The 27915-nt window shown below is 37.6% G+C and overlaps 7 protein-coding genes across 7 annotated transcripts; 3 read left to right on the forward strand and 4 right to left on the reverse strand.

Moving 5' to 3' along the window:
* The first annotated feature begins 10890 nt into the window (after window positions 1-10890).
* LOC126785700 (uncharacterized) lies at window positions 10891-11553 on the forward strand. Its single transcript, XM_050511324.1, has one exon. The coding sequence runs from the start codon at window positions 10891-10893 to the stop codon at window positions 11551-11553; it is 663 nt and encodes a 220-aa protein (XP_050367281.1).
* A 440-nt stretch (window positions 11554-11993) lies between these two features.
* On the reverse strand, window positions 11994-12793 carry LOC126788817 (uncharacterized). Its single transcript, XM_050514830.1, has 2 exons — window positions 12659-12793; window positions 11994-12555 (listed from the first exon to the last, which is right to left on the reverse strand). Exons 1-2 carry the CDS (start codon window positions 12662-12664, stop codon window positions 12055-12057), a joined length of 507 nt encoding a protein of 168 aa, XP_050370787.1. The 5' UTR covers window positions 12665-12793; the 3' UTR covers window positions 11994-12054.
* Window positions 12794-13341: 548 nt separating this feature from the next.
* LOC126785702 (uncharacterized) lies at window positions 13342-14419 on the reverse strand. Its single transcript, XM_050511326.1, has 2 exons — window positions 14243-14419; window positions 13342-14164 (listed from the first exon to the last, which is right to left on the reverse strand). The coding sequence occupies exons 1-2, from the start codon at window positions 14417-14419 to the stop codon at window positions 13640-13642; spliced, it is 702 nt and encodes a 233-aa protein (XP_050367283.1). The 3' UTR covers window positions 13342-13639.
* Window positions 14420-15624: 1205 nt separating this feature from the next.
* On the forward strand, window positions 15625-16238 carry LOC126788971 (uncharacterized). Its single transcript, XM_050515008.1, has 2 exons — window positions 15625-15757; window positions 15832-16238. The coding sequence occupies exons 1-2, from the start codon at window positions 15647-15649 to the stop codon at window positions 16174-16176; spliced, it is 456 nt and encodes a 151-aa protein (XP_050370965.1). The 5' UTR covers window positions 15625-15646; the 3' UTR covers window positions 16177-16238.
* Window positions 16239-17063: 825 nt separating this feature from the next.
* On the reverse strand, window positions 17064-18286 carry LOC126788738 (uncharacterized). The gene is made up of 2 exons (XM_050514754.1): window positions 18014-18286; window positions 17064-17922 (listed from the first exon to the last, which is right to left on the reverse strand). The coding sequence occupies exons 1-2, from the start codon at window positions 18179-18181 to the stop codon at window positions 17338-17340; spliced, it is 753 nt and encodes a 250-aa protein (XP_050370711.1). The 5' UTR covers window positions 18182-18286; the 3' UTR covers window positions 17064-17337.
* Window positions 18287-19756: 1470 nt separating this feature from the next.
* On the reverse strand, window positions 19757-20402 carry LOC126789182 (histone H3.2). The gene has a single exon (XM_050515273.1). The coding sequence runs from the start codon at window positions 20355-20357 to the stop codon at window positions 19947-19949; it is 411 nt and encodes a 136-aa protein (XP_050371230.1). The 5' UTR covers window positions 20358-20402; the 3' UTR covers window positions 19757-19946.
* Window positions 20403-25351: 4949 nt separating this feature from the next.
* Window positions 25352-27902, forward strand: LOC126788343 (OPA3-like protein). Its single transcript, XM_050514317.1, has 4 exons — window positions 25352-25663; window positions 26049-26183; window positions 26682-26768; window positions 27484-27902. Exons 1-4 carry the CDS (start codon window positions 25535-25537, stop codon window positions 27652-27654), a joined length of 522 nt encoding a protein of 173 aa, XP_050370274.1. The 5' UTR covers window positions 25352-25534; the 3' UTR covers window positions 27655-27902.
* The last annotated feature ends 13 nt before the right edge of the window (window positions 27903-27915 follow it).

Consider the following 27915-nt stretch of genomic DNA (forward strand, 5'->3'; position numbering starts at 1 on the left):
ATTATTGTATCGCAATTTCAGCTAATTGCATTTATCATCCCATCAAAATTGCTTGTTCATTATCCATGCTCGTTAACTTTTGATTACTACTTGACATTCCCACTCACTATTGTTTAGCAGTTGCCAGTTGACATGCAGCTAAGTAAAATCTGGTATGATATTTTAAAACATGGAGTGGTTTTTCAATATTTTGATTCAAGGGTTAAATTTTTATGTGCATTTGTTGGTAGAAATCAAATTAAAACCTTGGCATGGAACAAAAAACCATAAAATATGTCAAAAATATGTGATGAATGTCAAGCAAATGAAGCAATATAGTAAACTGGGTCAAAGACAAACCATACCTTGGAACTGGACCACATTAGCACATTTCTCCGTGCAAATTATTCAAAAAAACATGGTTTTCCTTTTTCTTTCATTTCCCTTGACTATATTGCATGAAATTAAAAAACCCCCATGGACCATGGACCCTGCTGCCCCCCCCCCCCCCCCATAGCTGTTAAGTAGTTAACTGTTTGATTTGATGCAACAAAACCCAGTATCATTTAGTTATCTACAAACCAACAAAACAGGTGTCAGGAACCCATTGAGGAGGATCAGAGTCCCGCAATAACTATGGTGCTGAAAAGCCATTAATATTGAGCAAACCCTAAATGGTAATGTGGTTGTGGAACACAGTTCCCCTCATTCTGCAAGTGAAGATGACTCCCTGAAAATCAGAGAGCACAGTAATTGTTTTTTACCCCTATTTTGAGTGGGGGTAGAAGGGTGAAATTGAACAAGTGAATAAAGAAAGGAGGGTGGTGACAGAAAGGAGGAGGGCTTTATTAAGTGAACAGAGGTATAGGCATTTAGGTGGGGGTCTAGTCTGATTATAGAGTAGGTTAGTAGGTTGGTATAGGGGCATAGGTGAATAACCCGGATAAAACGGGTTCCGACTCAATATGACCCAATTCAGTAATGACTCAGTCCATGACTTTATCTGTTATCGGGAAACCTTGTGTGTCCCACGCGCCACGTGAGAGACTTCCCCTCATCACATTTCAAATTCCTTCATCTACAAACAAAAATTGGAAATTTGGAATATCAACTCCAAAATTTTGATCAGACATTCAAAATGAGAGCTCAAACATAATTGTTCAATGAATCCTCATAATTTTGATAAAGCCTTCGATAAATCACATTGTTGAATCTGAAAAACCATCTACATTTAATGGAATGAAAGCAGAGTTAATTTAACGTGATTATTATCAACTGTCTTTCTCATAATTTATTGTTTTTCTTATCTACACATGAATGACGATTTACTTGGTTCAATTATTCATGTAAAGTGCCCAAGTTTAAGAGATCGACCCAATAAACAAACCTAAATGATCGAAATATCATATTTCTTTATAACGAATAGAACCAATGCCCAATACTAAACAACCACGTGCTTTTGATTGATCTGAACTAAAATATGCTAGCAAATCAGTCGGTCACAACTCATAACTATACAGTCATATACAGTAATTGAATAATCATAATGTAAAGATTATTTTTTCCCACTAATATACAGTAGGTTTGTAAAGACGAGAAGAAAGTGAAAGAAATGAAAAAAATAAGGCCGGGAGAAAAGAGGGGTTATGGGGAAGCGTGATAGAAGAAGTAGCTGGAGTGAAGTGGACGTGTCTGGAGGTAAGCTTTAAAGGAGCGTGGGTTTGGGCTCATAATTTGTTTCCCTTTTGCCTCACTTTTTAACTTTGCTGTCAGTCCCCTCTCCCTACTCCCTCCCACCCACCACCGCACTGAGATTTTCCTTTCATTCCCATATTATTACCCCCCCCCCCCCTCTCTTAGATTCGTATTTAGTAACCTCTCCTTATTTGTAGCACTCACTTCTTTTTTATTTCGGTTGATATGACACTTCTTTTTTTGGGTGCACTTGTCACTTGTGTTCTGATGAATGAAACCATTGAACACAAAGAATTAACATAAGATTCAAAAAAAAAACATAAAGCCGTAAATTAAGACTAACATGCACCGGTTATCGGATAGCGATTCACTTATTACTCTATTTGCTTTAAAAAAGTACGAAATGATACATTGGAAAACTAATTGTATTAATAGCAAAAATTAAACGAAGCCAAATATTGAACAAATGCAGTGTACTTACTATTATTGTCACACGAAATCTTATCCACCTTACCGTGCCACAAGTAGGTTGCGACTATTTAACAAAGTAAGTGTAAGACGAACAAGGCACCCAAGGTGCTCAAATCGGGATAACGCCGACCTACAGCTCCTTATTGAAAAATAAACAATTGAAAATAAATAGACACCGGCCCAAAGAAAAAAAAAACTAACTGAAAACAATACAATGAATTTAGTGAGTTTCCCTTAGGCTTTAGCCCCTGAAATTTTTATGGTACTATTATTTATACCTTTACCTTTGTCCTCCCACAACCTTTTTCATTGTGTCGATGATGCCGATGGCTTCCTATATTCCGATTTATCTCCTTTTGCAGGCCAAATGGCATGTGTCTAAATTACCCAGTCGGGAAACCATTCCACTCATTCATATTTCATTCAAAACTAAATCTTCTTCCCCTTTCACGACCCACCATCACCCCCTGCCTTGTTCATTCCTGCATACATAAATACGTCTTTTCCAAGGTTTAGCCAACTTTCTATTTTCTTCATATCAGACTTTTCCTTATACTCTTCTTTCTCCCTCTACCTCCTCCCTTTCATCTTTCAAACTTTATTGTTTACTCCTGTATAGGCTTCTGCTTTTTTGTATGAAGAACTTAACGAGCAATTACGTGTTTGGAGAGTTAAGATCAGTACATGACAACTAATTAATAAATTAAACTAGTTCTTACATGATGACGCGTTTTATATAGGAGAAAAGTTTGTTTCATAAATTGATACAAGATAGAAATTTTGACGCAGAATATAAATTTCAGATTAATCCAAACAAATTAAGACATCAACACCAGCTTCTGCCACTGTCAAACAGGAGTCACAGGCTCACAGCAATGCATGGCATTACTGAAGCGAGTGTTACGTTGCTGCTTTGATCCCGAAAATTTGTTGTCATTTTCTATCGCAGACACGACCAAAATAAAATTTTGACCGATGTGAAAAGGGAGAACCATAAGAGGACGAGGAAGTGAATCATGATAGCTCAATATCAAGTGTTTGTCCGCAGAGATAAGAACACATCAACCCAGAGACAAAAACCTGATAATGCTGGTGACATAATAATGTTCATCATCGATGAAGATCAATTATAAGATTTAACCATTCTCTGCCATCAAGTCTTTTCACTAACTACCTTCCATTGTCTGTCTATTTTGTTGCTTTAGGTAAAATGTGTAATTATCTGTTTTCCACAACGTTGTGCAAGTGAATGAGTATACGGACTGTATTTACTTAATAATTGACCTCATGATAATATAGAGGAATTGAGATGAAGTAACTTCGATGTTCATACAATCATACAAATAGTGTACGATTGCTTTCATCGATTCTCTTAAATGTATTTTAGATCGAGCCATTTTTTTTCGTGAGAGCAATCAAGCTGTTAATGTTCTTGTTAATTTCTGTACTTCTTCAAATAATTTTATTTGGTGAGATTCAGTTACAGATTTTATGGTAAGTTACTATAATAGAGATCGATTAAGATTTTCTAATTTTTATTTTCATTAGCTATTTTTTAGTTGGTTGGGGATAATTGTATTTATCATTCTTCGTTCATCTTTGTATCATTTTTCTTTCAATAAATTTTCGTAGGAGGACATTGTTCCTCTCTATGTTCAACCCAGAAAAAAAAACATATAGTGTACGAAGTTCCGATATCCTCACTCACTGAAACTAGCCGGAAGAAGACCCGAAACGTGGGCCTTATAATTCAAAATAATCTGCACACAATTACTTAATTGAAAGTGATGAACTGATTAGTTGAAAGTGATGAACTGACTGAGGACGATTCCAGTAATTTTGACGGATGAAGTACTTAGATCCCAGCTAATTAATAACAACATATTGATTCCTCTACAATAATATGAGAATTTAGAATGTATGATGTTTATCTGGATCACTGCATACTTGTCACTATCGAGTTATGTTCGTTAGTGTATGAACTTCACTCTCTTGAGTCTCGTTGGCATTACAATTTACATGTTTAGCAACTCAACTGCTTCAAGCACATTTTCAGCAAGAAAACTAAATCCACAAAGAAGCTCAACACATTCAATTCAACGACTCTTTTACAGGACATGTATGATCCAAACCGAAAGTTACCATACGAAAACCAAACACTATAGGCGAAGTTATAGAAGTATAGAACCATCTGCAAAAACCGACCCATGAATAACTAGCTACTACCATATACATATTGAGCATTGAAAGCTAACGGTATCCCCCTCAACCTGAAGTGATTAGAATGAAACGTCGAAAATAAGCCTTAATTCACAGTGTGACAGAAACACTACGAACCCTAAACCCTAGTGTCCCACTCTCATTCGTATAATACCTTCCAACAAACCAGGCCCCCACCATTATTTCTCACTCAATTGTCTTGCGTACCCGCCAAAAAGCCCCTTGGAATCTCCTCCCGGCGCGTGCACCACCTCTCCAGAAGGCGTGGCCGCCACGCTTGCCGGACAGCGCCTGTGGAAGAAAAAGGAGGAGGCATGGGCAAACGGGCCGGGGGCCCAAGTCGACTAAAGGCAGGCGCTTTTGGCAGAGAGAAGAAGAAGAACGGGGCAAAACCCTCGACTTTTACGCGGGTGCTGCCCCCTTCAGCTTTCATCGTACTTTTGTCACGTCAGTCTCTCCCCCATCACGCGCCCCCCACTGCGGGCCCCTTTGTGTTTACCCTCTTCCCCTAATCACCGTACGCCTGTGTCTTGTGACATCCAACGGCTAATCATAGAGGGCTGTTAATGTAACTTCGTGCTTCATTTTTCACCCGCCAATGGTTTTCTATCTTTCCATTTTCATGCTAAGGAATCAGATCATATCCAAGAGAAGGAAAGGACACGTGGCGGGAGGTGGGTGGTGGGAAGGGACCCCAATAAGGGGAACTGGATCGGTCTTTGTCGTAACAGAGGCTGTCGGCTACTTAAAAGGGGGGTTTTTGCTTTGGGATGAATCACGGTGATCGACGGTGGAAAATGGCCAGAACTGGGTTCTGCGTCAAGTCAGAAGACTGACCTGGAGATACAAGCACAAGATGAGACTGAGACTCATATTTCTCTTCAATTTTGAGGAAATATCTTTTGTTTTTCTTCACATTACTGTGGTGAATGGTTTCATGCATAAACTCTATCTCAATTTTCCTTTCTGCCCTTGTTTTTCTTGTGGTTTGAACTTTGAAGAGGGGTTTTGCTTGTTTGAAAAGGAAATTATCATTTAAATGTTTGGCACCTTGGCACGTTAGTACAAAGTAACTGAAAACATAAAATAGAAGTTTAATTGTATTCATGGAACGAATACTATGGAGGACAACACACATTTTCAATGTAGGTATATAGTTTGTGGAATGGAAATGGCATCTTGACGCATGTAGGTCATGCGAAAATAGTTTGATCCTCTATGATATTTATATTGTATGCAAAACGAGTTTTTGAGATAACTTGATGAGACGTGAAACGATAGGTTTTCCATCACCCTTTACAAAAAGAAGGGCATTTTTTCCCTTTCAAAAAAAAAAGAAAAAGAAAAAGAAAGGCATTTTTTATTATAATTTTAATGTTTGATTTAAGAAAACGAATGAGTTTCGAATGGGCTAAATTTGATCGATAACGATTTGAATTGTCGCCAATGAATATGGGTCTACCTTATTGTAGCAGGTCCGCCCTATAAAATATAATCAGAGCCCATTACAAAGTGTACATATTTAAATAAAGAATAGTTCTGCAAATTCATTTGTATAGCAACACTAGCCATTAAGTAATCTACCATTCCACCCCTATCTATTAGTATGATTCTGGAGATCAATGCTTCCTATTATAATCAGAGTTCCGTAAAACTTGAGCTATGATGCCGTGATGGTATTAGTCAACATGTATAATGGTACTGATAGAGCTGATCCAATTCCAGAAATCCCATGTAACTTGAAGTTGAAGAAGCGCCAGAAAAAAACCAGGTTGTAGCGATAATGGAATCAGAATATCCCAAAAGTTGCGCACATATGTGAAATTTGATTCAGTTATACAAAGTTGATGTTCAATATATAAATAGAACATCATGGAGATCGTCAGATTCCGACTTCCTCATATCATGGCTATACAGAATCACCACCATTAGGATAGAGGAAACAAACATGGGAATAGGTCCAAAGAACCACAGCATAATAATTAGACCAAAATACAATGCTCTAAGGCCAAGTGACCAAAACTCACTTCCTCTTTGAACTGCTGTCTCCACCTTCTTCAGAATCCTTTTGTTGCTAACCCCCGGAGTGCTCAACAGATAGTTCAGCTGGATAAAGTGCCTACCGGATTGAACAAAGCATGAAAATGCAAGCAGAAAAGATGTCAATAGGGAGATGTATTTGATTGAATTTACTGATGGACTAGTATTGCCATAGACCATTTCTATGGGGAAGAACTTGGTAGGCAAATTTGATATCCAAACTCCGATTAGGGAAGAGAGAGAAAGAGATTGATGCCAAGGTCATGGCTGCACTTGTATTAGAAGAAAATCACTCCAAGTCCTCTGCTAACATTGTCACCCTGCACCTAGCATAAAGGAAACCCTTCATCATCATGAACCCTAACCTATCTCAAGAATTTTTGCAACCCAAATTCGCTTATCGTTGTTTTCGTACCCGATGGATGTGGAGAGAGGTTGGTGAAAATACTTGTAGAGGAGAAAGAGGTGGTATACAAACATGATAAGAAGCCCCGATGGGACCAGAAACACATCGATAAAATCCTTTTGAACATCCATCGTCTCTGGCTCCCTTGCGTTGGTGTATTCGCTCATATAATACGGTCATATGGAGCAGTTTAGGGTGGTCTAGGATTTGTTTAAGGGCATGACTTGGTAGGCAATTTTCAATTGGATTGGCCACAACGTCATCCAATTTATATTTAATCTCTACTAGTTAGCCATGAACAACTCGAGTGGTGTTGTGTGCGTGCCAATAATCACCAATATTCCAATTTGCAGGTTTTAAGACTAAGGGGTATATTGTATGTGGATTTAGTGCGGGTTTTAAATAAATCTATGAAATTCAAAAATTTAGGTATATTCAATACGGATTTTAAATTATCCATACAAGTCTAGATGTCACAACCCCGAAATTCGAATAATAAAAAGTCGAATTTGAAGCCATGAAAACTCTAAAACAATCTCAAATATATTAAAATAATCTTATTATAACAGTGTATCGAAACTGAGTCCACAGCATGACTCAGTTGACTTGAATAATACATAACCAGTTTATACCTCAGTATTATAACCAATAGAAATGTAAAATTCACTCAATCTTCACCAATAACAGAAGAAAGAAATCTTCAGAATAAACCATCTGAATCTGCTAATCCCCGCATGCAAACTATCCCCTACACCATCGAATTGGTGCACCGGGATCGTAAATACAAACCCGGTAAGCTTTTCAGCCAGTATGAGTAAACCAATAGTAAACATACATCGCATATAAAGGAAATATGTCAAATAACATTTAAAGACAAACATACTCATGTGACACTGGGAAACTCATCTGTTATCTAAAATCATTTAAAAACATGGGTACTCATGAGACTCAGGTAACCCATCTGTTACCCCTCATACAGTATACCGACAGGCACTTGGCAACCTATCTGGTTACCTAAAATCATGTAAAACATGGGTACTCATGAGACCCAGGTACTTATCTGTTACCCCTTATAAAATACATCGACAAACACTAGGCAGCCCATCTGTAGCCAATGTCACTAAAGAAAATATGGGTACTCATGAGACCCAGGCAACCCATCTGTTACCCCTCATGCAATACACCGACAGACAGACTAGAGCTCTAACTGAATCGTAAACGACACCCGGCCAAACCTTGGTTCCGATTACTCCCAACACGTCCGAAGACAGAAAACGTTTTAACAAAACTCAATGTTAAAATCACGTACAATAACAATCCACTCATGTTATTGTATTACAACCAAGCGACTCTTGCACAACAATATGAATATATTCACAACATTATAATCTCACATTTGAAATAAAACCGAAACATTATATAATATAACAACCCATATATATGTATTGTATTTACCATTTTCATACACATACATAGCCCACTATATTATATAAACATCACAGTTCACTATTTTTAATAATTCAAAAATATAAGTTACCGCTAATGGTAGACTTGTCATAGTGAGATTTACTCACATTCACCATAGTTCATAATCACTAAAACCTTTTTTAAATCATTTATTATAATAGCGTTTCACTTACCCATGAACCGTAGACGATCAAGTTCACGTAATTTAAACAAAAATATATTTTTTAAAATAATTTTTATAATTAGTGATGCAACGACTATAGTAAGAACTCAAACTAAATTCAATAATTATAACACTACTTCGATCATGATGATCATTGTGAGGTTTACTCACTTTATTTCCCGCGTGCAACTTCCATGACACCGAAAGTAATTCCCTCACTCGTTTCGTCGGTCACCGATTGGTTGTCGGAGGAGGGAGATCCGACGAGTTGAAATTCGATGAAATATGTATTTTCGGGGGAACTTCCGGGCTTCACCGCTCCAAAATGGCGGCGTGATGGCGGGTGGCACTGCCACCAATCAACAGGGGGCGCAGCAACCTTTCAAACGTGACCGGTGCGCCACTCTATGATGGTCGGACGACGGAGATCCGGCTGCCCAAAGTCAGCCGCTTGGGGAGAGAAAAATCTTGGATTTTCAGTGTGAACAGTACTAATCCGAATTTCTGATTTTTCTCCCCTTTTTCTTTTTAATTCCCCTATTTATATTATTTTCCAAAAAATGTGTAAATACCTTTTGATTCGTAACTTCTTCATACGAACTCCGATTTAGGCGTACCGCGTGTCCACGTATTTGTATTAACGAACTCTACAACTTTCATAAAAGAAGTTTTTTAAGAAACCCAATGAGTCAAAAGTCAACTCTTAGACTCATCAAATTGAACGTTCCCGAACAATTAATCTTTCGAATCCTTTCGTTTTTATCCTCGTGAAATAAATTTGGACAATGACTAACTTAATAATATCAGATAACTCATTGGAAATTAGATATGAATTTTCGAGGTATTACACTAGATGTATTAAATTAGGATTTTAAAATGTCATTGTGAAATCTATGAAAGTCTGAGGGTATTCAATCAAGACTTTTTAAAATGAATAGAAGTCTGTGGGTATTCAAAATATTATTCATACTTATGAAATTATAAACTCATGAAATCTCATGTACTTTATAATATTATACATACCACAATCTAAAAATTGTCTAGCCTCTAGACCAAAGATTTTCATAGACTTTTTCGTTGACTTTCTCATTGTATTTTATTTTCTCCACCATTTTTCTTTATTTTCTTTTTATCTTTTCTTTACCAATTCTTTTTCGTACAACCAAACATGTTTATTTAACCTATGATCTCATGATTGTTTTCTTTTTCTTTATGTTATGTTTTTACCTTATGTCTTTATACTTATTAAAATCTCATTCTCATATGTGGACGCATGCTTAATGCTAACAATAAAAACAATGACGATGAAAGTAGAACAATAATCATATCAATGTTTCATGAACACCGACTTCTTTAGCTTAAAACATCCGGAACAATTTATTTACTTCCATTTTTTAATACCTATTGGTTGAAATATTAAATTTGAAGGATTTATTTTATTGTCTTATAAATAACCAGATTTTCTAATTTCTTTGTAATAGATACAAATTATACAATCAATAAATTTGCTTAGAACAAAAATTGTTCCGTATAAAATTTTTCTTAGCATGTACTAAATCTTCATCTAATAGCATCCACAAGGCGTTAGAGAACCCATAAGGCCAACCTAGATGCTTAAGGCGTAGTCGGGAGTGAAGCAAATTATCACGGAACAGTGTGCTTGTAATTGAGATGCATGGTATGCACATACAATATGAATATTGATAAATCTATAGAAGTCGATCAATATGAATTATGTGGATTTCATGAATCAATAAAAGTCGGTAGAAATCATCCAAAAGTTTGTGGTTGAAATCATTGATTTTAACAATTCTATAAAAGTCTGTGTACTTTTTAAAGAGTATGTAGACTTTTCAAAAAGTTTGTTAATTAAAATAAGTCAACACAAATCTATATACAATATACCTCTTAAGTAGTTAAATGTTTGTTGAGGTAAAATCACAGGCGGTCATTACCGCGACACGTCATTTCTCTTGATTTTATATTTTGAATTAATTCGTGTATTGAATAATATAGGATTTGTCGTGTTAAAAATATGTAAGTTTTTTTTCCAATAATTACGTAGATCTTTGGTTTTGATACCATATGGTACGCTCATACACATTTTTTTAACAGAAAAATTATTTGAGAACCTTTCGATTACTCGAGTCAGCATCAATGTTATTTTCTGAAACCATCACGAGTGGAGAAATATTTACTTCATTAACACGGAAAAGAAGATTTTTGTTTTTAAAGAAAAAAGAAAAAACATTGATAAGACCAAAAGAAACTCGGAATCCTTGCCTTGTCCGTGAAGGATAAGGAAAGGGCTCACCGACTCGTCTTCTCTTTATAAATACAACCCATCCCGCCACCATAATCTCCAACCCAAATGCCTTCAACTCTCCATCTTCATAGCTAAGGATTACTTGCTTGTACATCTTTTCTTAATTCAAACAGAGGATCGGATATGGCTGCAGCAGCAGTTCTGTGCGGAAACAAGAGATCATTCTTCGACGAAGATGTGTATCCTCCATCGCTCTTTCAATCATCCAAAAGACTTCGATGCTCTTCTTCTTCTTCTTCTTCGTTGGGTCGGCAACATCATCTCACTCCACTCCGTCGTCCCAATGAAGAGACCGAACCTGATCGTTCCGGAAAGAGAACGAAACTGACTCATGAGAGTCTGAACAATCACGACCTTGATGGTGCGGAGGAATGGGTCGAGTTGTTCGTTAGAGAGATGAGCAGCGCCACCAACGTCGACGATGCCAAGGCACGTGCTGCTAAGGCACTGGAGGTCTTTGAGAAACGGATCATGTCACGTGCTGCCGCCGAGGCTGAGGAGGCAGCCGCCGTAAAGGAGGAGGAGGAGAATATGGTGCTGAAACAAGAAGTCGAAGAAATGAGGAAGGAGAACATGATTCTGAAACGAGGAGTGTATATCCAGAACGAGCGTCTTAAAGAATTGGAGGCTCGAAACCAAGAAGTGGAACATATGAAACAGTTGGTAAATCAATATAAGGAACAAGTGAGTAAACTTGAGGTTGCCAACTATGGCCTGGAACTGCACCTCAGGCAAGCTCTATGCAACAACTCGGTTCCTCTAGGTTACAATCCTCATGTCTTTTGAATGATTAGATCAATTTTGATTTGCTGAACTGTAAATTTTTTGTTTCATTTATTTTATGGAAGTATTGGTTACAGAAAACAAGAATGGCATCACTTGAATGCGGAGATCATCCTTCATTTGATTTAAAACTTCGACTGTTACATAAGAATATATTCTTGTTGTGAAGCATACTCTTGTTAATTCAATAAGACTGTATAATTTGCCTACTTTTTAATAGTTTTAAATTTGATGTTTCATCCCTGTTTCTTACACTAAACTCCCTTCTTACTAGTTTTACTTGTTATGAATATAAAATGAAACGGAGTTTGTAGAATAGGTTATGCAATCGATCAGACTATACAGAAGCTCCATCCATAGATCCAGCAATTATTAGTACATGGAAAATAACTCAAACAAGACAGAATGCCCATACGAGTATATTAACATTCAAATTGAGTGTCAAACTCTAAACTGGCCAAAATTGGAGCACAAATGAAAAAACAGCTGAATGATCAATCAGAGCTAGATCAGTGATCGATGTTGATGAAGTGGTCTTGTATTCGTGTCCAGGTAATGAAGGATTATAACCGTAACAATACAGGAACCAAGCATTGGTATAGGGCCAAAAAACCAAAGCAGCAGTGTTAGAGCAAAATACAAAGCTCTAAGGCCAAGGGAACGAAAATTACCTCCCCTTAACACTGCTTTCTCCACATACCAAACTGGGATATTAGAGTTGGGTGTGGTTATTAGATAGTTTGCATGAACAAAGTGCCTTGCTGATTGAACAAAGCAAGTGAATGCTAGAAGAAAACAAGTTAAGAGGCTAACATACTTGATTGTAAGAACTGACGGGCTCCTGTTGCCGTAGATCAGATTACTCATAAAGACTTCATTAGTACTACCTCCCATCCAAGCTCCGATAAGAGAACTGAGAGTTAAGGCGATGGAACACATGAAAGTAGCCACTTGAATGTCTGCCGAAATCACACTAAGGAATGTGCCGACGTCTGTTTTGTCAATCTGAAAATATGAACTAAAGTTTACCGATCGATCTGAGAAAGTTAGGATTCAAAAAATAGAGAGAGGAAACAGATAGTGAGAGAATTTGATAGTGATTCCTAACCTGCATTACTCTTCCAACCCAAGCTCTTTTGTCATTGTTTTCAAAGCCAATGGTTGTGGTATGGGGGAGATAGAGAAATCTGTAGAGAAGGTTGATGTGATACACAAACAGGATCAGCAATCCACTGGGGACCAACACCAAATCAAGATGCTCCTTTCCAAAACCCATTATTTTCTTGTTTGAAGCTAATGAAAATGGGGAGAGGGATCAAGTCTAAGGAATTCAACTTAAAACAATTTCTTAATTTATTAATGGAGGAAGAACAACTCCATCTTAAATGAATTTGTTTAAGAAGACCTCGACTTCAGCTTTGATGGGCGTGCAATGCCTAATTAACCACATTTTTGAGCAAATCTGACTAAAATGGTTTCTGAAGGTAGTTCGCTCCGAACTTACTTAGAAACTATTTTCTGAAAAATTGCGCTGCGAACTTTTTTGAGAAAACTCATTTTCATGCAGAAAGTTCACTTCTTTAGAAAACTCATTTATGCGGAAAAATTCGTTTTATATATTTAGTTTTTATCCACTAATTAACCTCCTAATCATAGACTTTCATGTTCCACAGAGTAAATTGTTTTGTTTTTTATAATCTGCATTAAACAAATCTGCATTCTCCAGTCAATACTTAAAAAGTTCAGAAGCTGAGCTGTAATACTATTAGTCAACATGCATATAGACATATAGTAATCATACATAGCTGTAAAGCCTGCTATTTAAAAACCAAACTAACGCTTAGTTACAATGATATGAGTATTGCAAGTTGAGTTTGATCGAAATTAAGAATTGAATACTAAATATGCAATAGCAATTGATTCATCATATATCTTGAGATTGAAGAAGAAAATATATATTCACAGAAGAAACATAAGCACAAACTCATGCATTATAAGACACAATTGCGTTCATTCTATGATCATTCAGTACTTCTACAGTTCATGCCTTAATGCTCAAGAAATCAAATTGGTCTAGAAATTGATAGGCTCATCCATTCTTTCGATTATCGGATTTCTTTGTGTCCTTCCTCAGATCATGACAGTAAAGAACAAATACCATCAAAATGGAGCAAGCACACATCGGTATAGGCCCGAAGAACCACAGCATAAAATTAAGAGCAAAATATAGTGATCTGAGTCCCAGCGACCAGAAGATACTTGCTCTTTCAACCGCTCTCTGAACTTTTTCCACATCCTCTTCCTCTGTGGCTCCTGGAGTGCTCAATAAGTAGTTTGAATGGATAAAAAGCCTCGCAGATTGAACGAAGAACGAAAAGGCAAGGAGAAGGCAGCTCAGCAGGCATAAGTACTTCATAGAAATAATTGATTCACTTGTGCTGCCGTAAATCATTTCTACCGGCACAAACTTATTGGTGGAACTTGAAATCCAGACTCCGATTACTGCGCAGAGAGTTAGGGAGATTGAAGCTAAGGTCATGGTTGCACTTATGTTTGAGGAAATCACACCAAGTCCTGTGCCTACTTTGTCTTTAACTGCAACATCATTAGCATCCTGCAGTTAGCAATCAGATTAGGAACAAAAAAGTGTATATTGAATCAAGATTAGTTTAGATATGATGGTAGTACTGACCTCAGGGACCTTCAGAATTTTTTGAACCCAAGTTTCTTTGTCTTTGTTTTCGTAACCGATTGATGTTTTGATAGGGTGATGAATGTATTGGTAAAGAAGAAAGAGGTGGTAAACAAACATGAACAGCAGCCCTGCTGTGACCAGAATAGCATCCAAGTATTCCTTCTCAAAATCCATAGTCTCCTAAAGTCCTCAGTAATGGCATGGGGTTTATACATTCTGTTTATATAATGCATCAGTCCATGGTGCGGTGGATTTGTTCAAACCATGCTTTTGTTCTTTCACTTGAATATGAGGGAACTAGAAAAGGACACTATCAATAAATATACTGGACTCATTTTCGACATCGTTTTGGGGAAAAAAATGATTTTCGAATTATCTTAGGTGAACAAGAAATCACTTTGTTGATAACTTGATATAAGACGGACATAACTTTAGATTTAGATTGGCTTTGTTTTAGAACTTCTTACCACAGTACATGATAATATCCTGCACTATTTCAATTTAATTAAGAGAATTGAATAATGATTGTGGTGATTATTAACAACCGATCAGTTTCTTAAGTTTTTAGATTCTGTAACACATAAGTTTTTATATACCATTATTGAGCGCGACTGATATTCTATATTTATCTGTACACTGCTATTAGTCAACATGCATATTAGTGATATTACTCCATTATGATTAGAGGTTGAAGCCAGGCTGCCACATTTTTTAATTAGCATACAAACTTCAGGTTAATCATGATTAAGAAATAAGCAGAGAAGTACAAGATAAAGTATTGTATCTATAACTATATATTGAGTAGGTAGAAACCCAAGTTCTGGAATCAACTCAAGTTAATATATTGTTAGTAAAGATGGTAGCTGCAGAGTAAATAAAAAAACCTTTTTCTCAGCTAGACTGGTAGTTTTCATTATCATAGAACCCATTAGAAGTAAGAATAGTAGCAACTGCATAGTGTCAAAACGCCCCCAAAGGATAAGGACGAGCGTTTATTTACCTATCAACATTCATGTATATATTTCACTTGTACCGAACATGTATATATTGGGGTAATCGAGCCAGAGGCCAACTCAGACCAGAGATGTCTTGCTTGGTTGGATGGAATAAGGAACTCATTTGGGATATCCAGCATGTGGGAGCTAGAGGCTATTATTTGCAGCTTCCTAGTTTATTAGCACTTCCTTTCATTTCAACTAACAAACTTATAGAAGCCAGCCGGTTCCTTAATAAGTTGGAAACTCAATTCAAAGCCAGTTTCGTATAAACAAGTTTGAAGCAACATGAACAATGTCCTTAACATATAAGAACCCTCGGTATAAGCACCAAGAGATATAGAGTGGTATGAATTTTGATAAGGAGTACACAGATGTGTTTTTAGTCCCAGCTGGACTACTGATCATGTTAGCTTACCACCTCTTCCTCCTCTTCAGGTACCTCAATAAGCCTCTCTCCACATCCATAGGTTACGAAAACAACGACAAGCGAATTTGCATTGGAAAAATCTTGCAGGTGTGTGTATATCTAAATTCTGGATTTGATTTCCAATTTACTGATCCTAATTAGCTTGCTTTTGATATATACAGCTGCAGGGTGATGATCTTAGAAAGAGTGTTAAAACAGCTCTCAATGTGATTTCCTCCAGTACAACTGCAACTATTTACTTGGCAACAATCTCATTGACTCTCTGCTCACTTATTGGAGCTTGGATGGCAAACAACACAACCACTTTCTTCCTCAGAGAACTAATATACGGCAACAAAAGTGCCTCGATTCTTTCGATCAAGTTCATATGCCTCTTAACTTGTTTTCCCATTGGTTTTTCATGCTTTGTTCAATCAGCTAGGAACTTTGTCCATTTGAACTTCTTATTAAGCACTCCGGGAGTTTCTGCTAAATCTGATGCAAAGAAGGTTGAGAAGGCAGTTTAAAGAGGCAATGAACTTTGGTTACTTGGGCTTAGTTTATATTGTGCCCTTAATTTTCTCTCGTGGTTTTTTGGACCTATACCCATGTTTGTTTCCTCTACCGTAATCTGTTGATTCTTGGTTGTCATGACTTTAGATCAGATTACCAGAAGAGCCTAAATGTCGTGTAAATATATCTTGAGCATTTGTTTTTTTACGATTCAAGTCCCATATTGTACTTTTCTCTGCACCAGAAACCTAGTGCCTTGCGACCGTCAGGCGACTCATGCCACGCCTTGGCGCTTGCCTTGCGAGTTTCTTACCCGCCTAGAGCCCAGCCGATTTTTTCAACATTGCCTATTTCAAATCTATAAATTCAATTTCTGCAAAGTCGTCGGCTTCTAGATTTCTTAGATTAGCTTACTTTAGAAGAAAAATAGAGGCTACCTCTTACAAGACTATTCCAGAACTTGACCTATGACAATAGCTACGTCTTTATAAAATCAATCATATATTGGTACTTTCCTTTACATTTCTGAGAAAAGAAAATAGCACCAGGTTAATTTAGTCAAATTAAGTACTCGTGCCATATTTCATGATCGAATTAATTGTGTGATATCAGATAAACCTGAATGCAATCAACTTGATTCAGATGTGTGTGCAAGTCAAGAATCACACAGGAAATGACAATGGAAAAGTACGTGAATATATGATTTATATCATTTTCTTCATGTGTAAGATGAAGGCTTGTTTAGTCTATTAGACAACTAAGGTGGTTGTAACATTGTTCCATTACTACGATTAATGTATGCACATGAGTGCTTGGCACTGCCCTATTCCTGCCCAGCCTGCTGTATATAAATTGGTCAATTTACCTATATTTATAAATTTTCCTGTTAAGAGAAATCCAATCCAAGAAGTGGTGCTGATATTATAGACATCTCGGACCATATATAAAACTTCTGTGTTTGAAACTAGAATCCAAAACTTGGACCATATAAGAGAAGAATGGTAGATGATCTACTATCTTCTAAGTTTAGAATATTACATTTTAGATTATCTTCCTTTGGCAATATAGGCACCTGCTCCCACCAACTCCAAAGAAACACAGCTAGCTCAACAAGCATAAGGAACTTTGCATTTACAAACAAAATTTGGGGGTTGTTTAAAAAATATAATGTGAAACTACACCAAAGTTTCAACCCTTTCTCTGTGCTCTAAGGTCACAGCTACCTCTGAAATTCTCTCCTCAATCCTCTTCACCATTTCCTTTCCTCTAAACTGATGCTGAAACAATGGCCTTGTGTTTGTGTCAAGATAATGGAGGACCAGGACCAGAACAACGGAGGACACAAACATTGGAATTGGACCAAAAAACCATAGAAGCAAAGTGAGGGCAAAGTACAAAGCTCTAAGCCCAAGTGACCAAAAATCACCTCCCCTTATGACTGCCATCTCTACATACCAGGCTGGAATGTTGCTGTCTGGTGTGCTTATTAGGTAGTTGGCATGAACAAAGTGCCTTGCTGATTGAACAAAGCAGGCGAATGCGAGAAGGAAACAAGTTAGGAGGCTTATGTACTTGATAGTCATCGTTGATGGATGTGTGTTGCCGTAGACTAATTCACTCTGAAAGACCTCATTTGTGTTGCTTCCAAGCCAAGCTCCAATAAGGGAACTCAGAGTTAAGGAGATGGAACACAAAAATGTTGCTGCTGATGTGTTTGATGAAATCACATTAAGTACTATTCCAACGTCTCTTCTTTCAGCCTGAAATATATGAATTGAATTCTGTACGTTAGTTGGCTAAATTTGATGATCTTTGTATGGAGAAGTAGAAAGAAAGATTGTATAAGATTACCTGCATAACTCTTTCAACCCAAGCTTTTTTGTCGTTGTTTTCAAAGCCAATGACTGTGGTGTGAGGGAGATGAAGATATCTGTAGAGAAGGTTAATGTGGTAGACAAACATAATAAGCAATCCACTTGGGACTAACACGAGATCAAGATCCTCCTTCCCAAAACCCATAGTGTTATTTTCTGAATCTCCAACTACAAGATAATCAAACTGAGGATAGGCAGACCTGATGGTTTTTCATTTTATGAATCCACTTTTATAGTCTGTAATATTGAAGGGAAAGACTCCAGAAATTCAATGGAATTGTTTTAGGGGAAACCTCTGGGCTTTGACTTCAATTTAATGGGGCTGCCTATTGCAATTTGTATTATTTTATTTAGCTCTTATCAGATATTGGACTCAAGAATATTCTATATATGTTATTTTATAGAACAAGACTAAGAGAGGAGATCCTCATATGATGACGAATGACTATGAGGATAAGCATGGTATTTACTTAGACAGAAAAGACATACTTGGGGAATACTGCACAGCAAGACTTCACATCCCTCCAGATTCAATTAGACTTTTCATTCTGTTACTTCATTGGTAGTCAAATAATCATTGTTTGATTTCACTTTCTTTAACTTTGCAACTGGCCAGGAGAATACTGGATTTGTACTAAAAGCTGAACTGCATTACTTGTAGATATGGCTGGCCTCCAAGACTTTGGCAAAAAGGTTAGCTAAGCTTGTTCCCATTCTTCAATATGACATTGATATGTTGAATTGGGAAAAATCTTTATGGATTAGCTGTTGCACCTTTTGTTCATAACTTGTAAAAAAAAAAAGTCTCCTATAATCCTATTCAACTTGTTGAAATATTGGGTTAGCTGTTAGCATTCTAGAGCTGATTAAACATCAGCAGACTCATTTGAAATTGTGAAGATTTTATATAATGATTTCAACTGAGTGCTTTATTAAGGAACCATTGCAATTTCATGGTCAGCAGTCACATAAATGATAAATCTTACAGCATATAATAGTTTCTAAGGATAAACTTCAATAAGGAACCTTGGACTAATCATGAGAGTTATCTTGTACTTGCTGAAACCAGACTTCAGAAACAGTTTTTCCCACTCTTCATCACTTCTCTCTCATCCAGTCACCACAGCCATGTCAAAGAAGAGCTTTGCTTCAGTTGATTTGTGTGATCGTCTTTCTCCTAAATGTCTATGCTAATCACCTTTCCGTCACCACTGTCTGCAACATTCAAGCATTCCTCATCGCTTAAGGCGGGTTAAACATAACCGCATTCTGCTCAAATTGTCAACAATTCACACTTCATGCATCTTGTTATCAAACACAACCAAAAATATTAATGGCATATATACTAGCCAATAATACTCTCAAGAAATGAAAAATTGCCTACTTTGAGCATGCTAGGAATAGCATTGAACATATCACCACCAATAAAAGTTCAAATTTGCACTCAAACAACAACTTGCGGAAGCTCAATAAGTGTGCATCTCAAGTTGGGACAAGCCTCACAAAGTAGCATAGCAACTTTTCCACCATCTCCTACACCAACCAACAAAACCCAATCCCTCAAAGATTGGCTTGCAGTCATTGGTATGGAGGCCTGAACCTCAACTACTCAAATTTCATTATGCAATAAATTTCACTCCAACAAAAAACCAAATCCAAAATTGAAACCACAAACAGTTGCACAACACACCAAACCAAGAGAATGAGAGCACATAAAAACTGTGGAAAATAGGCCATTTTCATTAATAAGATAAACCCCTTACATCACACGATCTACAACATCCAAACACAAATCTAAACCCTAATCCGATACGAAATGAGACTTAAACCCAAAACCATTCCACCAAACACATAATGCTTTCCACAAGACAACTACACCATCTGTACTAAACCCTTTCACCACTTCAAACTCAAGCACGCTCGCCCCTAATGCGCCTAGCAAGCTGAATATCCTTGGGCATAATCGTAACCCTCTTTGCATGAATAGCACACAGATTAGTATCCTCAAACAACCCCACAAGGTACGCCTCCGCCGCCTCCTGCAACGCGGCCACGGCGGAGCTCTGGAACCTGAGATCGGTCTTGAAATCCTGGGCGATCTCACGGACCAGGCGCTGGAATGGGAGCTTGCGGATGAGGAGCTCAGTGCTCTTCTGGTACTTGCGGATCTCACGAAGCGCGACGGTTCCTGGCCTGAAGCGGTGGGGCTTCTTCACTCCTCCGGTGGCCGGAGCGGACTTCCGGGCGGCCTTGGTGGCGAGCTGCTTACGTGGGGCCTTGCCTCCGGTGGACTTGCGAGCCGTTTGCTTGGTACGAGCCATTTGGGGATTTGGAAAATTAGGGCTTGCAGAGAGATTGGGGATTTTGAAATGAGAGTGGTGAATTGGGTAGAGGGAGTTGGGGTGGGTTTTATAGTGGGGGGTGTGATGGAGGAGGAGTGATCTTGACCGTTGATGGGATTGGGGAATGGACGGTTACGGTGGGTGTTGGGATGGTTTTGGTGCGGATCGATGAGGTGGCCTGTTTCTTTTGCGAGTGTGTGAGCGCGGGGGTTCGAAAATTTATGCGGGAAGGTGTGGATTGAGATTGGCCGTGGATGAGGTTTGGATGGAGGGGTGGGATTTGCTGAGAGGGGTAAAGACGCGGATCGCGGGTTGGGGTTTGGGCGGAGGCACGCGGATCGGTGACGTGCTTCCCTTAGAAAATAGTTTCTGAAGAAAGTTCACTCAATAAAGTAATAGACCATGCTCCGGGATTTACTTTTGTTTCTATTTTTTAGATAATGAAAAATAGAATAAATTTATGTTTCGTAAAGAAAACAAAAAAACACTGCCTACATTCATTATTTATCAAGCAATACCACTTCTTGTAGTCTACATCTATATCAAACTAGTTTACTTAATAGTTAATATATGATCATACATGTTGTCAGAGCGGCCAAGATGTGTCCACACTCGCAACGTTAAGAAGGCTCGACATACCTGCAAGTTTTTTTTTCTCTTTTACTAGAACGCGCGCGAGAAAAGAACCTAAACCATTTTCAAACGTCCCTCTCCCGGCCGAGCGCCGATGGTACTTCCGCTGTCGTGCTTCGGTCCGGGAGAGATCTTGAGCAGCGATACTAACAGAGATCCATGGCGGTGGCGTGATCTAGGTTTTGATGGTTGTACTATGCAAAGGGGAATGGCAGATCGGTGGTTTCAATCTATGTCTCCTTTTTACAGATCGGGAATCAGAACAACGCGTGGGGGCTTGGAGACTTGGCGGTGACAACAAAGGGCATCTACTCTACATACCAAATCGTGGCGGCAAGTTGGAGTTCAAGGCGGAGACGGCATACCATATTCTCTAGTGGTTTGTCTCTGGTCGGTGACTTCTTTCCAGTGGTTGGTTGGACTTTTGGTTACTAGGAGGGGCCGTGAAGGCATACAACGACGAAGGGTCGTCGATCTACGACAACATGATGGCATCTGGAGTAGTGGTAATGCTAGAGAGCTCCGTCGAGTGTCCTTGTCGGTGACTTCTTTCCAGTGGTTGGTTGGACTTTTGGTTACTAGGCGGGGCCGTGAAGGCATACAACGACGAAGGGTCGTCGATCTACGACAACATGATGGCGTATGGAGTAGTGGTAATGCTAGAGAGCTCCGTCGAGTGTCCTTGTCGGGGTGGTTTGTGGTGGATGGGTTTGTCTACTGCTAGTGGATCTTACTGTTGGGCCTCATATCTGGTTGGCCTTATGCTACATGATCTCTAGGCCTGGGCCTATGCCTTGTATTGGGCTTAGGGGTTCGGCCTAGATGAGGTATCTAAATTACTTGCCTTGCTTATTTTTGCGTTTTACTATTTTGAGTTTCAGGTACTCGAGCCCATATCACCCGTGTGGTGCTTTTTTATCTCTATGTGGATCATATTACTTGCTTCGTCCAATTCAGAAGGACTTGGTTCCTTTAATCGGTATCAATCTATACCAATTGTTTCTGGATTATTGGTTATTCAATACCAAAACAACTTGTCAACTACCATTGCATACTCCCATGAAAGTTTGTGTGTCTGCACGCGTAAAGTGCATTTGAGCACTTACCAACTAGATTATGGGTGCTATTTGTCGACATGCATTGGTTCATTACCCCCATTCTCTTCGGTACTGGTTATTTGTTACAGTTACGGTCTTTAGTTCTCTTTCGTCAGACTCAACTCCTTCATGTGTTGAGATTCAATGGTGGTTGGTATGATGATGTTTTGTTTGTAGATTACCATATAATATATGTCTTGGATTTAGAATGACATCGAGTATCGGGCTTCTATGCTCCGATTTCGTGCACTCTGCTACCTTTTGGCTGCCAATGTTGATGGTAACGTTAATGTTAGCTAGCTTTAATTGTAGGTGTGGTAGAATTGTTAGCATAGTTGATTTTATGCTTTTGGGTATAGGGTATTTGACCTATAGTTTAGTGAGTTGTTGGCTTCGTATCCCTATTTCTAGATTAATCAAGTTGGCGAGCTGTGCTCTTTGTATTATTTCATGTTGGCCTAACATATATAAGAGTCTTGTATTCGGGCTTGTCCCTTAATTTATGAATCATCATTAACCAAAAAAAAAACTCGACATAAGCTCTAGAAAGCACATTAATCCCATAGTGAAGATACGAAAATAGAACAACTCCCGACACACCTATATAATATGATTACTTATAAGTCTCTAGTAACTAAGTAATTAATATTAAAAAAAGTAATTACCATGTACCAACCATTACTCTCTCGACGTAGATATATATAATCGGACTAAGAGTCCATGACATAAAAGTAACAAAAAGCATTAATGCCCTAGGCTGCATGGAATCGGGTAAGGGTACGTGGAAGCGAAACGTTTGGAAACGCGGAAGCGTGTTTTTCAAAAAAATTAAGAAGCGGGTACGTATTGGAAACGTCGAAATAAAAAATAATAATATAAATATATATAAATTATACAAAATATATATATAATAAAAAAATTTAGTTTAAGTAACTCAAAATCTCAAATAACTTAGTGTTCAACATTCGAAAATAATACAAATATAATGAGATCTAGGTATCAACAAAAAAAAATGAGGGTCGGCGACTTGGCGGAAGGTCAAAAATATGTCGAAAATTCGAAATAAGTCATTTGACTCGACGAATGTAGGTCTAGCCTTTCATTAAAAAAACATAAAAAAACCTTTATTTTTTTGAAACTCGCGTTTCCACTGCGTTTCCAAAACTCATTTTTCTGGAAACACGTTTCCGGGCGTTTCCGGAGTGGTTCCGCTTCGGAAGCGGAAATCGTGGGTGTAGGCACGTTTCCGTGCTTCCTAGCTAATGCCATTCGACATGTGTTGGAAAGTAACAAGTGGCTACCACGACCAACTTATCACTCAAAACATAATCTATATATTTGAAGTTATATGTTTTTCTTGGTCAAGAGAACACGTACTATCGCACTTAGAGTATATTCTGCAAACTCTCTATTATAACTTTTAAGCTATTTTGGAGATTATATTTAGCTTTTTACAAAAATTAGTAGCTTCACCATACTCTATTATAACTTTACTTTAACTTTGAGCTATCTCACTAGACAAATTTGTCTAGCGAGATAGCTCAAAGTTAAAACATTTGAATTTAAAACATTTCTTATATGAAATTATATATAATTTATAAATAAATTTAAAATACTTTGTATACATTTTTTTGGTCAATATAATACTTTTTAGACACGTAATGAATATTTGAATTCTAAAAAACTAAGATATATTCATTTTTAAATTTGCTAGCCAAAATGACTTTTAAGCTATTTTGATTGAAATTTAACTAAACATATGACTAGCATTACTAAAGATGCTCTTAAATCACTCATGTGCCTTCATTGGCAGGCTTATTTTCGGTCTCACAAAAATTTGTGACTATATTGAAATCATAAATTTTTATTTTCTAATAACTTGATCCACTTATAAAACCTCCTAATCATTCACCGATCAAGAATTATCTAAGTGGTCAAAATTTTGACACTACCTTCTCCCAATTTATATTTATGCCTTCATTCTACCTCAATCCTCCTAGCATTCATATCAGGAGAGCAATAGAAAATTTTCTCTATACGTAGAATTGTATACTCATGAACTTTACATACGGTATTAGAGGTGGCAAGTGGACGTGAAAAGCCCAAGTCCGGCACGTAAAAAATCGGCCCAAGCTTATTTTGAGTCTGCCACGATATGAGCACGATAAATTAATGGGCCGACCCGTTAAACACATAATTTTATATTATTTATATAAATATTTAAACAATTATAATAATGATAATTAAATATTATATTTTAAATATAAACATTTTGTTTATTTTATTATTTTAATTACATTATTTCACAAATATCATAAAAGTAGTGATAAAAAGAGTTATAGTTTTAACATATATAACGTTTTAGAAATAAGATTATCAAATGTGTTGTAGTATTTTATTTATTTCACTATTATAAATAATGTTATAAAAAACGGGCTAGGCGGCCGTCTAGGCGTTAAGCGCCAGCCCCCCGTTCCGATTTTGCCTAATCGGATATGTCTGAGCATTTTTGTCAAAAAATCCGCTTAGGAGGGTTCTAGCGGGTCTTAGGCGGGTTCTAGGCGGGTTTTGGGCGTTTTCTGTGCGGGTCTGAGTGGTTTCTAGGCGTGTTCTGGGCAGTTTTATCTATATTTTGATTATTTTTAGTATTTTTTTTGTTTAGGACCATTAAAAACCTATTTTAATGTTATTTTAATTTTTATATGCTACATAAAAATTAAAAAATACAAATCGCTTAGTCCTCGCCTAGGCTCCTGACTAGTCCTGTAGGCGCTAGTCTCCGACAATCCGTCTAGCGTTTTTTAGAACATTGATTATAAATAGTTATATAAAATAAATATTCTAATTATACAAATTTTTTTTATGTTAATAGTGTCTTATAATATTAATGGGCCGAGCTGGCCCGCTTCTTAGCTCAGCACAAAGCAAAGTCCGGCTCGACATGCCGTTGACTGAGCCGGGTTTAATATTTAACCAAATAGGGCGCTCAAATTCGGTACGAAAAATAAATAAACCGACCTAAGCACTATAAGAACACAATTTTAACCCGTTTTAAAATGAACCGGTCCGGCTGGACACGCGACCTCATACGGTATGCAAAGCCATGAATTGTTGAATATATCCACAAAGAAGTACTTTTTTACGGTTCCCTTACCAAGTACATCCAGTAAAAGTTGCATTCGGCCCCAAAATCCAAATCCCACCATTGTTTAATAACCCAACCACACTTACCCACGCGCCTTCCTCTCCTCTCTCTTTCGCTGACCTTCACCATTGTCTTGCTCACCAAGAACAAATCCCACTCACCTTTTGAACCAGTCAACCTTTCAACACTGATACATAAGCATCCCCAGTTCGAACTTCATCTTCATTCTTGTTTGGCTTTCAATCCAAGCAACTGGGTTCTTAGATCGCCTTGGTACAGAAATGGCACTCCCGCTTGTAAAGCTCGGAACTTTGCTGGTGAAAACTATAAGCAAGCCTGTAGCCGCCAGGCTTAAACACGAAGCTGGGAAGCACCCCAGGTTCCGTGAAATCATCGTCAGCATGGCTCAGGTATTGTTCCTTATGGGTCTTTGATAATATTTTGCTAGATTATGAACACAAAATGCAGTCTTTTGATCATTGATTGATGGATTATGATGACCCAGTTTGAAAGATTTGATCTTTTTTGTTGAACCCATCTTTGGCTTTGTTGTGTTTTATTGCATTGTGAAATTGTTGTTGGGAATATTTGCTAGAAATGGAGATACTAGTTCTAGTAGCATGAAGTGCTTTCAGGTTTTTGGTACTGTTGTTATTTGTATATCAAGATTAAGACGGGTAGTTGGAAATGTGGGTATTACAAACTATAATTCTCATGCTGCTGTAATTGGAATGTTGTTTTTGATTCTATATGCATTTAGCTATCGGGATTTTTCTCTAATGTATTTTGAAACAGGCAAATCACCGGATCACGACGAAAATGCAAAGACGCCTCTACAGTCATGCAACTGATGTCGAGATTCGGCCCTTGAATGAAGAGAAGGCTGTGCAGGCTGCTGTTGACCTCATTGGGGAGTTCTTTGTCTTCACGGTAATATATGGTCTGTAGCTACTTGTTTGTTGAACTTTTGCATCTTCTAGATTTTGGGCCATAATTAGCTGTGTGCGCAAACATTGCGTAGGCTCATGAGAAATGAATTGGTTGTGAGTCTTCCTGCAGATGATATTTAACCACGAAGATGTTTTCTTGATGATATTTGCTTGAATGTCCCTTGATAACACGAAAATATTTACTCTACTCCAGCAACTGTAAACAAAATTAGTTACTCTACTGTTAATTCTAACTTCAGGACTCAAAATGTTGGTGACTGACATGTATAGGATCCTTATGGAGATCTCATGCTATAATAGGTGGGAATTGTGTGCTGACATATATTTGTTTGTATATAAAGTTGGGTTGTGGGTTTGTACTTACTACTGTGTTACTTATCTGACTGGGGTCATGTTTTTTCCATTAGCACACAATGTACTTGTAGTGATTAATGTGTGACTTGTATTGTTACTTATGCCGAAATTTCTAAATATGCAGGTTGCAGTAGTTGCTCTGATTTTTGAAGTGCAGAGAAGTGCCAGATCAGAAGCCAGAAAGGAGGAAGCACGAAAGCAAGAATTGGAGGTATGTGCAATATTTGTTAGATGGCTTTGAGTCATTATTTGACTTGCATTCGGCAGTCCTGACCTGCTAGAGTTATGCAATTGTTTATTTTCTGTGCAATTCTACTCTCTTATTTAGTTTCATAACGATTGCTTTGAGCTCCAAAATCCAGCAACAAGCTGCTTATTCTATGTGTGGTCTGGTCACTAATAAGTTAAGCAGTAGGTTTCTAGATGTTTGATAAAAGATCCTGTGTTTTGTGGCCTATGTAGAATAGTTGGATAAATGCAATGCAACTGTCATATTTCCGGAATAAAAAAAAATAAAAATAAAAGAGCTTATCTAAAAAATGTCTGAAAACAGAAAAATGTCCCTTTTGTACCACTGAGATGCAGTGCCATCAGTCTTCGTCCATTACATTGAATATGAATAAAGCAGCTTCTTAATATTCAACATCGCCTTGAATTTTCCTGAATATAATGTTACAGATGACCTGTTTAGACTTGTATCTTGAAACAGTCATATAACTTCCATAATCGCACTTGTTCAGGGAAACTGCAGGGTATATGATTTAAGCACAAACTTGTATTGAGTGATGAACTGTAATCCACAGCTACATACTTAACACGAATGATTTATAGACAAAATGAATTACTGTACCATGATACATGCTTCTTTGACCACTAGCTGTCAAATAGATTGCCTTATGCACGCCTGTTATCCACTATTGTTTCAGGCAATGAAGCAGAGAGATGAAGAGTTATCCAGAGAAGTGGAGCTGCTAAGGAGCAAATATGAAGAACTGGAGAAGCTCGCCAAGGGACAAGGTCTCAGTGGTATATTCAATTTTAAGCGTGTTGCTGATGCACAAGGTGGAAATTCAGTAAAACCAGCTCGATCCAGTTAATTACAAGATTATGAAATAAATCATGACAAAGGGATCTTCAATTAGTATCTGTGGGGAAATGTCTCCCCTTAATTCTTTTGACCATTGGTGGTCAATTCCTATTGATAACTGGCATACACATTATGCGAATGTAGATGAGTAAATTGTTTCCAATTAGAGGTTTTGTTCGAGCAGATGTGAATTAAGAAGGGAATGGAAATCTGTATAAACATTTGTAATCGAAGTAAGAAGGTTAATGGCCATTGATAAATTCATCTTTAC

This window comes from Argentina anserina, chromosome 3 (assembly GCF_933775445.1).
Source record: "Argentina anserina chromosome 3, drPotAnse1.1, whole genome shotgun sequence".
NCBI classification, from domain to species: Eukaryota; Viridiplantae; Streptophyta; class Magnoliopsida; order Rosales; family Rosaceae; genus Argentina; species Argentina anserina.